This window comes from Lynx rufus, unplaced genomic scaffold (genome assembly GCF_022079265.1).
Source record: "Lynx rufus isolate CCGP_SWC_20201006 ecotype Redwood Valley unplaced genomic scaffold, mLynRuf1.p SCAF_6, whole genome shotgun sequence".
In the NCBI taxonomy this organism is placed as follows: Eukaryota; Metazoa; Chordata; class Mammalia; order Carnivora; family Felidae; genus Lynx; species Lynx rufus.
The window spans coordinates 34,747,739-34,760,764 of NW_025814878.1; the positions used below are offsets into that span (position 1 = coordinate 34,747,739).

Consider the following 13,026-nt stretch of genomic DNA (forward strand, 5'->3'; position numbering starts at 1 on the left):
AGTCTTTAATAGGAGGCACAGTTAACCAGAAGTAAGATGTGGAAAAGGATCAATGCTGTTTTTGAAGAACTTCCTCTAATGCTGAACCAAAGGGTTTAATATTTAAATTTGAATATTTAATTGTCTCCCTTTTGTTATAAAATTAAAAAGGAAAATAATTTTAATGTAAAAAAATGATTCCCATACTGTTTTCCATTTCTTTTCTCCCCTTCCAAGATGGCAAGAGACATTGGATTTCAGACATCTTGTAAAGCATAACTCTAGAGCTGTGTTGCTCAGGGGAAGACTGCTTAGTAGTTTCCAAAAAAGCATGCTATAGGGCAACCACAATTTTATAAAGCTTATTTTATGGAATCTGCTATGGCTTGGTGATACTAATGCAGTTGTAATGCTTGAATAAGCTTAGTCAAATAAAGCTCATAGAAATGCTCACTCCATAGAAATAGCTGCTCTGAGTGATCTAAATGTCAGAAGTACTCTTCTGTCAATAGTAAAATCCTATTCAGATAAGCCATTTGAAATGAGGGGATAGGGGATTTCACTGTTCTACATAGCACTGATGGTCCCAATACCTGCAATCAATCCTGGACTGACTGAGGAAAGTGGCTCCTTTTTCCCAGTGCCTAGCACTAATACCAAAGTTGAGTCCACCTGACAGTAAATACCACCATGTAGGTTCTTAGAAGACAGGGTCCTAATTTTCCATTTATTTCTTATTCCTTCACGTGTTGAGGAGATATAATTTTATGTCCAGAATAGTCAGTAAAATGACTGTTCTCCTGCCTAGTAAAACAGAAAATGAAATGTTGAAGAGTGTGAAGGAGTTAGAAAAAGTTCAATTATTAATCACTTTGTTTATATCTTTGCTTTTTAAAATTGTTTCGTCTCGGAACTATAATTGCCCAGGGACAAAGCCTTTTATTTGTTGCCAATGAGTGGCATCGTCCAGCCATAAAATTTAAGATCAATATTAGATCTATTTGGATAAACACTTCAGAAGATTAAATATTAGGAACTAAACTTGGAAACTTTGATAATGAGTAGACTTCAGAAAACTGGTTCTCTTCAACAACTCCCCTGTTTCAGTTTTCTTTCATATCAGAGAGGACTAGGATATTCGCTCCATTTTATAGAAGTGTGCAGCCTTCTCAGCTGTTTCTAAAACTCTATGGCTCCTTAAAAGAAAGATTTGTATAAAGTATTATTTGTGTTTACCTAATTGCTTGCATTTTTAAAATATGAGCATGGATACCTTAATGTTCTTTTCAGAAATGCATAAAGGAGCTCCAAGCTCATTTAGAAGTCCTTTGAAAGGCACGGGAAGCTGCTTTTTTCCCCCTATAGATTAAATGATTTTAAACAACACAGCAAATCTTCTCTTGCTCTCAATTTTTAGGCTGAATTTTCCTCATGCAATATGGGTATTTTCTTCATGGGATATGTGGACCCAATTCAGAAAGATGAAGGTTCCGGCTATCCTGTTTTGATCTGTTCCAAACCTTTCAAATAGCTTAGTGATGATGTGGGTGCAAGTTAAACAAAATATAATAATATCCTGTTACAGAGGTGCCCAATTGTAAGTATATATCTTCCCTCACCAAAATTATTAAATATCTTATTTCATGGAGAATTTTAACAGTTCTATGGAAAACAATTGTTTTCAGTCAAATTATGGCCATAGCATTATTTCTGGAGTAACTATAGAAAGTGTCGATTTATTTTACTCATAATTAAAGTTGTACAAAAGTAAGGATACTTCACTGTAATTTTTATTCCAGAAGCCTCTTGGGTGTTCAATAAAATTAGTGATTTTATACTCTATTATTAGTTATATTAATATTAAATTGGTTACATTAATGATTATATGTTCTAAATAGCCTTATTCATTTATGTGTATGTATGAAAAAGATGAAATTATTAAATTATCACTGCTTTTCCAAGAAATGGATGAGAATGTCCCTATAAATAGAAAATATAGGTTCAGTTTTATTTATATTTAAATATATCAAAAAACAAGTCAGGTTGATTCATGAAATAATTACCTGAAAACTCACCCAGAGAAGTAAACTTGAAAGAAATGTAGATCTTAATTCTTAAATTTCTTCACTTCCTGAATGTAGCTGATGGGAATGTGAGAAACCCATTATTTTATATGAGCATAGTTTTAAACAGAAGCTTTACATGAAGTCCTTATTATTATTACTGAAAGAATTTACATGCAAAGAGTATGAATACGTTGTGTGCTTTTTTGGGGGTGGGGGGAGTGTCACACTTTCTTAATGAAAATAAAGTAGAAGCTATGTGACACTGTAATGGTATGATTATGACTCCATGTTGGGTAAAAGCAGCGGGAGATGATTAATTCTTAAGGAATAGTTGATTTCCATGAAAATGTCTTTAAGAAAAAGAAAGTAAAAAACACACATTAGAATCAACAAATCATGGAAAGCTAATGATTTCGAAGCATTGAGTTTAGTATTTTTTTTTTCTAAATTGAACTAGCATGTCATTACTCAACCCTTTTCAATTTCAGTGAGTTTGTGATTCAGTGACAATGGGGCAATTTAGTAGGAGGACTGCTGGGGCTAGGTAAAGCATTTCAATTATGCATATTTGGCCCAGGAAGAAAATGAGTCAACCCAAACATAAAATTCTAGAAAATTAATTTTGCAAAGGAACTTGAATACAGTATATGGATCTTATGTCTATCCTATTCAAATCATATTTGCTAGGAACCAGAGTCTAACTTCTGTTTGCCTGAAACCAAATCCTCAAAATTTGGGAAATTTTCTGTATATCCTATCCCCAAACTTCAAACTTATAAAATCAGACAGATCCTAAGATGGCTTAGCTCTTGCACGAGACTCCCTGCATTCATGAGGTGAAGATGGATTATTTTCCTAAAATAAAGCTGATTGAATCTGTCAAAATCATTGTTATAAAAAGGTGATCTCATGGGTCTTATTGATTGATTTCCATCCCTAAACTACCTCATAATATGTAGTAACCGCTGACATTTTGACTTGCGCTGCTTAGGCGTGTACTGGTAGTAAGGAACTATGGCCACAATTTCCATTATCTTAACATGAAATATATAGCTCTATTAAAATATTTATGCTTATTAAGCTTAAGATATATTAATATTCTTTTGAGCAATTTTAAAATAATCAAATAGAAATATGCATGCTATGGACTGAATTGCATCATTCCCAAATTGACATGTTGAAGCTCTGTCCTCCAAGATGATGTTATTTGGAGACAGGGCCTTTGGGAAGTAATTAGGTTTAGGTGGTCATGAGGTTGGAACCCTCATGGCAGGATTAGTTCCCTTGTAACAGGAGATGCTAGAGAGCTTGCTTGTTTGCCTTCTGTCATGAGGATACAGTGAGAAGACAGCTATCTGCAAGCCAGGAGGAGAGTTCTTACCAGAATCCCACTCCACTGGCACCCTTATGTGGAATCTCTAGCCTTGAAAACTGTGAGAAAAAACCAATTCTGTTAAGACATACAGTCTATGGTATTTTGTTATGGCAGCCCCAGCTGACTAAGATGGTGCATTATCATGCATTCGTAAGTTGACTATCAGCACTTAGGTTCATCTGTACATTTACTGTGCCTGATGTGGTTGTAGAAACCTGTCCTAGAGTTTGAAACTTTCAGAGATTTAAAACCTAATAACATTGCAGATGCTAGTTCTAATTGCCTCATTAGAAAAAAGTGTGTCTGCTTAATTATTAACATTATTTAATATGGATGTTTTTCTTCAAAGAAATGTACATCTTTTAGGGGCGCCTGGGTGGCTCAGTCGGTTAAGCGTCCAACTTTGGCTCAGGTCATGATCTCGCGGTCCGTGAGTTCCAGCCCCGTGTCGGGCTCTGTGTTGACAGCTCAGAGCCTGAGCCTGCTTCAGATTCTGTGTCTCCCTGTCTCTCTGACCCTCTCCCGGTCATGCTCTGTCTCTCTCTGTCTCAAAAATAAATAAACGTTAAAAAAATTAAAAAAAAAAAAGAAATGCACATCTTTTTCTGTACCCCACTAGTCTTCTCTGTTGGAGGTTGAATTATTATGACCAGCTAAATTTCCCACTTATGAGATGCTCCTGAACAGATATTCTTTTACTTCTTTCAGTAATATGTCTCTTATCTGAACATTTCATCTGTCATAAAAATAAATTTTGTTTTTCACTTAATTTATTTCTCTGGTTAGAAGTCACTATGTACTACACATCCTTCTATATGCAGAAATACTGAGATTATTTGGCATGGTAGTTTTTTAAAGCCTATTCCTTTTAGCAAAACTTAAAAAGTTTTTCATATTTATTGTTTATTAGGGCTTCACTGTGTAAAAACGGCTGAAGTACTCCATACTTGATAAGATACATGATTACTCTCAATCAAGAGCCTTGCTGAACAACAAAAAAAGAACTATATGAAAGTCAGGATAATTTTATATCACTGCATTTATCAAAAACTTATATAATCACAGGTAAAACCAACAGCACTTATTTAAAAAGATCAAAGAAATATCATTAAGAAGTGGACAGTTGAGGTCATTCTTTAAGAGTGGACTTTTTTTTAGTAGAAAAAAAAGGAATTGATCAGAAATCCTTGCCCACTTTAGACTGGTAAACACCATGCATTTTACCTGTAATGTGTTAGGAGTTCAACACATTCTGTTTCACAAAATTAATTCTAGTTATGCACTCATCATGGCTCTTCATCTCTAAATTCAGTTTACAATTTGTAGAAAAGGTAGTAACCGCTAAATTGAAAATGAAAAGTTCAAAAGGTAGGGGAAGACTGAGCCTTACTGGAGCTACTACAGCAAAAGACTTCTATTTTAATTTGCAGTAAGGACTAGAGAACTGGAGAATGGGCTAGCGGGTCACCATGGGGGACCACAATTTAGGAAGGGAGATCCTGCCTTTCACACCCAGAACACAAGTGAGCTCTTCTTAGAAAGAGCACCTCAATATATGAATTTGACCTTGAAAGCACCAAAAGATCTCTTTATTTACAACCATGGCAATGAAGCCACTTGAGAATTAAGAGGTTTTTTAAAAAAAATGAAAATAATTAAAAAAGAACCTGTATATTTAGATTGTTCTGACTGATCACTCCTCATAACACAAACACTGAAGGAAAAGAATTAATTTACATCCCTAGCAAGAACCAGAACATCAATCAGAACTCGTGATATCTAGTAATACAAACATAAACAAATTAGTTTATATATTCTCATATAACTGGAAAGTCCAGAGATACGTCTGACTCTAAACACAGCTGGCTCTCCTATGCAGTGGAATCTGAATCCTGCCTCTTTCCATCTTGCAACAGACTCTCCAACTGGTGAGCTAGAAGGCTACTGGTAGACCCTACCCACTTGCCAACCTCAGGAGAAATAGAGTGTCATTCAATAGTTCCACAAAATATGTGGAGGATTCTGACTGTCCATCCCTTTCCAGTCATGGGCAAAAGGGTGTTTGTAACGGTCAGGCTTATTTTAAAGAACTGGTCCTATGGCTGGGGGTTAGGTAAGGGTTCACTTTCTAGTTCCACCACTAGAAAAAGAAATTCATCTCCTAGAAGAGTATAGGGAGTGGGTGGGTAGGAAGGATTGTTAGTTAATGTAAAAAGTAAATATATATTTGCCACGTCTGTAGGTAGATTGGATCACCAAATCATCCTCTGAAATATTACAATGATCATATCCCAAAAATCTGAATTCTTTTAAAAATTACTCTATTTATTATGTATTATCAACACTTTGTATCTATCTATCTAATCTCAATCAGAGTATGTAGGATTATTTTGATAAAGACTGTTTTTGTAAATTGTCATCCTTTATCTTGCCTCACAAAATCTATTTTTATTCCATTTATATATACTTGTAGAAAAACATAATTTAATTGTCACAGATGTCTATGTTTATGCTACATAGACATTCTGCAGACACCAGGATTGAGAAAAGATGGATTTTTTATTTTTCAACTTTATTTGCCAAGAAGTCTTTTTGGCAAAGTTTCTCCAAAATTATTACTTACATGTGTTTTCTGGAACACTTAAAAATATGGTTAAGGTCATTCTTACTTGTAATTGGGAATTACATTCTTAATATAATTTCAGAGTAATACATATAATTTGATAGTATATACTCCTTTGTCCTTTATCCTCTAATTTTTGAAGGGAAAATTTAACATTGGAGTACGCCACAAACCACATCCCAGAGCATTCTGGAAGGGATTGTGTCATCAGTTTCCCATAGGAATAATAATGGGCAAGTGTACTTGGCAGTTTCATCTGATTAATAAAGTGTGATGAGGTTAAAAGTGACTTCTTTTAAAAGGCTTATGGTTTAGTCTTCAATACATAACCTGTGATGCTGGTCTTTGGAATCACTTCATAAGCAGCCCCTAGTTTTACTTTCTGGGGCAGTCACATGGCCTTTCAGCCAGATCCCCACTTCTTTTGAAGCTGATTCTAGCTTTCTGGCAATCAAAATAATTTGTATGAAATCAGAAGGAATGGAAACGAAAAGTAGGCATGAAAAGTACTGTTACATACCCTAGCTGCTCTGAGATGCCAACTTTCCAGGAGCAATGCCCATGTCAAATTTCTCAGTAATATTTACCTCTCATTTCTTCCACCGTATCAATAACTAGCTCTTGTCATCTTCAAAGTACTTCTCAAACATTAAATAATCTCAGATTACACACTCTGTTCTTCGCATTTATCTTGACCAGCTGTCAGAGAAGGCAATTTATTTCCCCTCAATTTTATTCCTCTTGGCTCTGGGTGGCTTCTGCAGTAAATTTGAATGCAAAATGAAAGGTACAATTTAGTGTGTTTCCATAACAAAGGAAACACATAATTTTCCGTAAGCAGTATAACCTTCAGATTTCTTTCAAATTGCTTATAGTTTGCCTTCTGAGCTGGATACTCGGAATGTATTTTCATCATCTTTGAGTCTTGATTAATTTTTAAGTGGAAATTTTGAGAATGTGAAGGCAAAAACAAATAGAAAAAATGTACAAAGTCATTTAGTGTTAGCTTTATCATTTTCATCCATTTAAAATGTTGTATTTTAATGGTTTGGCAGGATTATAAGGTGAAATAAAATTTGAGATTCATTATAATATCAGCTATTTTAAATATTAAAAGTCACATTTGAACACTGAACTTGCATTGCTTTCTGAATTTATACAGTTTCTCATTTTTCTGATAAAAAAAGAAAAAAAATGTATAGAAATTCTTGTCCCCTTAAAAACTTTTTGTCTTTTAAAAATGTGATCATGATTCGATTAATTTGTATTAAATCCTGGTAAATTTGTTCTTTCAGCTTCAAGATACCAGGCAGGTGTGTATGATACTGTCTACAGAGATACTCTCTAATCCACAGTTCACTGAAGTGAATCTGAAGTGCAAAAGCAATTCTTCCAGTTTTCTCTGTATAGTGGTAGTAGGACGTCTTCCAAAGGTTAAAAAACTGGAGATTAGCAACATATCAACTTTCAGGTGGCCTCTCCTAAGCACTTGTAATTCACTTACTCTCCTGCAAATCATTATTCCAAAGGTTTGACTCACTTGTAGCCCCACTTGGATCTTAAATTGCATTTCGAAGCACTCCTATCATTCATCCATTTTCAGAACTGCCATTAGAAGTGATGGGAATTTGGCACAAAAATCAATGAAAGGATATGATATGAGTTCGTTCTAATTTTTCCTTCTTTGAGATCCATCTCAAGTACAGTCTGTGAAATCTGTTTTTTAAAGATATGTTTCCATCTTGCTATTATTTCAAATAAATTGAGTTCATGACCTTGGGATATGTATTCACGCAGTTTTTCAGGAAAGAAAGGAGATTCATTGTCACTGTTGTTAATTGCGACTTAAAATCATTTCAAAATCTTAATTAAATCATTTACTGCTGATCTCCTCAACAGCTTTTTAATCTCTTAAAAATAAGGGGTTAGATTTACTATTGCCACCTAAAAATTATTGTATTAGTTATGTTCGGTTATTCTTAATACCTACTAATATATATGCTTGGATGTATTTGATTTTCTTTTCCCTAGTCAGTGATAGAATTTTATGGCACTTATTTTTTATCAAGAGAAGGATACTGCCATTTATTGGTAAAGAAAAATTTAACACTTTATTAACTAGAGTATTTAATTTTAATGCACTATTTTCATTTCTTCCCCAATAACTAAAAATTGTCATATGAACTGGATTCAAACTCTAAGCACCCCATGTACACAGCTGTTAGAAGTTTCAAAATTTGTCTTTCTGGTTAATGAGTTCCATTAGGCTGCAAACATTTGTATTGTAACAAAATAACTTTATTTTTTATATATAATTCTCTCTTAATTTGTTAATGGGGCAAAACACTCCCTGTTAATATGAATGAATTACAGTTTGTGTCCCACTTCTGTATCACAAGAAGTAAATTAGCTGATTCAAGAAAGTCGTGGAAGGAGTCATGGGGTGCCTGGCTGGCTCAGTAGAGTGTGCAAGTCTTGTTCTCGGTGCTGTGAGTTGAAGCCTCACATTGGGTGGAAATGTTACTTAAAAATAAAACCTTTAAGGGGTAGCTTGGTGGCTCAGTAAGTTAAGCATCCAACTCTTGATTCTGACTCAAGTCATGATCTCAAGGTGTGTTAGACTCTGCACTAACAGCGTGGAGCCCGCTTGGTATTCTCTCTCCCTCCCTCTCTGCCCTTCCCTCGCTTGTGCTCTCTCTCTCAAAATAAATAAATATTTTTAAAAAACCTTAAAAAAAGGAAAGAATGTCATTGAAGCAATTATAGCATTCCATTTTGGTTTGGTCTAGCCTAACGTATATGCTTATTAAAGAAAACAAATGCCTGCATTTATTGAAAACTTAGTTTTTCAGCCTCAACTATAGTTTCTAAGGTTGCTCTTGCCCTTCTGGTCTTTCCTTACCACGATGGTAATGGTTGGACCAGCAGTGGAGGTGGCAGTAGAAGTAACGGCGATGGTGATGTTGATAATAATGAAGATATAGTTTAGTAGATATTGTACTGCCATTTATTGAATAATTCGATGTAGCAGGAAATTTGCCAAGCAATTTATATGAGTTATTTTTCCACCATCATAAACCTGTAAATCGGGCCTTACTAACCTCATTCCTTAGATATAGATATTTCTAACTCAGAGGTAAGGCAGCACAGTAGGGACATTCTAGCCAGGAAGTTAATCCTAATCTCTATTGTCCATGAAACCTGTGGCAGAGCTGTTTTTCTTTACTGTTTCCATGAAAAATCTGGACCTAACTGAAAGGAAGGATTGTGAAAGGTAGAGAAAGAGGTTGGAAGATTGAAGGGAGCACTTTAATTCCACTTGGAGACCTAGGAGTACTAAGAATTCCCTTCAGTTTTAAAATTTGAAAACTTTCCAGCTATTATTTAGCACATTCTAGAAGTAACACCAGTTACATGAAATTTATTTTGTGAAAAGTGGCAAGGAAGTATCCAAATTTGGAGTTTGCTTTTTTAGTTTGAGAATGCAATTTTGAGGTAAAAACTAAAATTGGTAATAGTTAATTGTATATATTAGGAGATGATTAATAACATTTCCTTTTTTATATTTAATTGTTAAATTATGATAGATATTATGGCCCATATTTAAAATATATGAAATACGGTGTTGAGCTGTGATTTTAGCAAAAACATTGGGATTGTTAGAGATTTTTTTTTCTCTTTTGTATTCAGTTATTTACTACATATCTGTATGATTTGGAATTGAAAATGCTATTTGAGAGTCACTTGAATTTTCTGGTTGATTTTGAATTGTTATTAAATGTAATATGATATAGTTGCTTCAGATTTCAAGATACCCCTAGAGTTAACTTTCTATGAGTCCAGGTTGTCAGTGTAAACAGATATGCTTACTCTCCATTGAGGGGGGGCTTTCTAGCCATACAAAGGCAGCAACTTTGCAGGAGTAAAATGAAACAGTTACAAAATTTTTCAGTGTTTACTCTGTACGTTAAAATGCCACAGGGGCACCTGAGTGGCTCAGTGGGTCAAGCATCCAACTCTTGATTTTTGGCTTCAGGTGATGATCTTGTGGTTCCTGAAATCCAGCCCTGAGTCAGGCTCTGCTCTGACAGCATGGAACCTGCTTGGGATTCTCTCTCTCCCTCTCTCCAACCCCTCTCCTATTTACACTATCTCTCTTAAAAATAATAAATAAACATTTAAAAATATTGTACCACAAAAAGAAAGAGGTGGACATTTGAGGGTAACAAACTGCAACCTAAGATCAGATAAAGTATTATTATCATATGTATGTGTTTGTATATATGCATACATGTATACCCTCTTGCAAGGAGTATAAATGTATAAGTATGTATAGATACATACACATGCACACATATGGATATCTGTATGTGCACATATACATATATATATAATATGTATAAATACATATACATGCGTACACAAAGATATCTGTATATACATGTATACTTGTATAAAAATATATGCATACATATGACTGTGTACATGTAATGTGTATACAGTTCTTTAAAACACTCAATGGAGGTTTATGGAAAAGTGAGCAAAAAATTTCAAAAGACAAAAACTATAAAGGGAAAATAAATACATAAAAAGCTTATTGCTAGTAATCAAAGAACTACAAATGAAGCAGAACTTTCCTCCTACGTGATTGAAAATAGTTTTAACACTGGTAATACCCAGTATTGTCAAAGATAAGAAAACAGAGACTGCTGGTATGTACATTTTCAAAAATATACTAATTTTCTGGGGTGCCTGGGTAGCTTAGTCGGTTAAGCATTTGACTCTTGGTTTCAGTTCAGGTCATGATCCCATGGCTTCATGGGTTTGAGCCACTCATCGGGCTCTGTGCTGTCAGTGTGGAGCCTGCTTGGGATTCTCTCTCTTTCCCTCTGCCTCTACCCCTCCCTGACTCATGCTGTCTCTCTCAAAATTAATAAATAAACTTCAAAAACAAACATACAAATTTTCAAATACATATGTATATTCTCAAAAGATATAAAAGTGAGAATACTGTTTGTACCAGAAATTCTAGGTTTAGGAAACATGGCTAAGAAAACTTTTGCCATGTCCCAAGGTAGAAAACTTTTTGACTTAATTATGCATATCCACAAAATGACATGCCATGCAGCCACTTAAGTGATATTTTATGGAATACATACGGCAGGAGAACATGCCTATTATATATTGCCTAGTGGAAAACAGGATGTGATGATGACTTTTCAAATCAAATACAGTATATTTATATAGTTACATGTGTGTATAGAAAAGTAGGTGTAAACAGCACGATATGTTAACAGTTGCCTGTGAGTGGTGAGATCACAAATAATTATTTATTTATTTTCCTATTTTTTAAATATTTTTTGAATTTTCTCCCATAAACATGTAGATTTTGAAAGCAGAAATAAAAAAGTTAATGCATATAACAAGATTTTCTCTTAAATCTTCTGTGACCCTTCACAAATAAAAATGAATGGCCTCAATAGAACAGCCACTTATACAATTAAGCCAGGATATCCAAAAAGGATTTTATCCATTTGTGCTACTTTATCATTGACTTTGCTCCCCCCCACCACCCAGAGGAGATATTTTTGCTTACATTCAGAACTGACATATGAACTTGAATAAAGGAAAAAGGTATTAAAAAACAACTTGACAAACAAACGGATTGCCTTTGATGGTAGTGGATATAGGAGGTGGTAAGGGAGAAATAAACATGATTAAAGGTGATGACAAAGTTTGTGGCTCCGATGGTATTATTTGCAGCGCTTAGGAAGTGGAAGAGTGCTAATCACAAGGGCATGTGGATTTCAGAGTGGAGGGTAAATACTGGGGTAGTGGGCAGGAGATGTGTCCCTGCCATTAAAGAGGTATGCTTTGCTATATAGAAAGTGGTACAGACAACTTAAATATACATCTATAATCTGTGGGGGTTTTTGGTTATTAACATTTGACATAAAGTTCTAAATTGTAATTCTCCTTTCTGAATGTTTGATTAGGAAATGCGTCTACTACCACCACAGTGATAGACAGCAAAAATGGATCTGTGCCCAAATCCCCTGGGAAAGTTCTGAAGAGGACAGTCACAGAAGACATAGTGACAACATTCAGCTCCCCAGCAGCCTGGCTTCTGGTCATTGCTCTGATAATCACATGGTCAGCTGTTGCTGTCGTTATGTTTGACCTAGTGGATTACAAAAACTTTTCAGGTAAGAGTCATGAAATGTGGGTTTCAGATGAATAGAAACTATGTTCTCCCCCACTGTCTTTGTTTCTCTTCATCATGTCTTAGTGTGAGAAATAAAGCACCTCTCAAATGTGCTTGAATGTCAACTACTTCTAGTTTCTTTGTCACCATTTCCTTTGATCCTTCTTTGTCTATTGTTCAGTGATTTCAAATGAAATATATTTCCATATTTGTAATGCTGACCGAAAGCCAAACATTACAGTTCTATGAAGATAACTGATTAAAAAGTTTGGTGGAGATTTGGTTTGGGAAATGAGACTTTATCAATTTAAAACAGTACCAAACCAAGGAAAAAACTTTTGGACAAGTGGAAAATTGTGTGAAGCATTTTTAAGTCCCTCTACCATCTGGCTCCAAGCTTTCTTTCCAGACATTTTCTTTGCTCCTCCCATCAAAACATCCTATTTTGAGTTCCTGAAAATAAAGAGTGTTAAAAGGATTTTCTCATAATTACTTGTAATGAGATACTACATCTTGAGTGCCCATGTGTTCTTATGGATTTGGAGTAAAACAGGAATAACACATGTGAGGAAAGACAGATTTTCATTATGGTCTATTCAGTCTTTTAGAATACATTCTGTCTCTTTGATCAAGGTATTTTGACACTTAAAAATTATATTTGTCTATTTCCACATCTGACATGCTCTATTGACTGTGAGTTCCTTGAGGGAGGGACTCAGTCAGGTATACAATAAATTTTAAATAAATAGATGAATGAATTTATGCATATCACTTTTGA

General features: G+C 34.7%; 1 protein-coding gene across 1 annotated transcript in view; it reads left to right on the forward strand.

Moving 5' to 3' along the window:
* Window positions 1–13,026, forward strand: part of TRDN (triadin) — a 496,354-nt gene that overhangs the window by 183,247 nt on the left and 300,081 nt on the right. Inside the window, 1 exon segment of the mRNA XM_047103003.1 lies at window positions 12,040–12,249. Within this exon segment, the coding sequence (XP_046958959.1) occupies window positions 12,040–12,249 (210 nt within the window).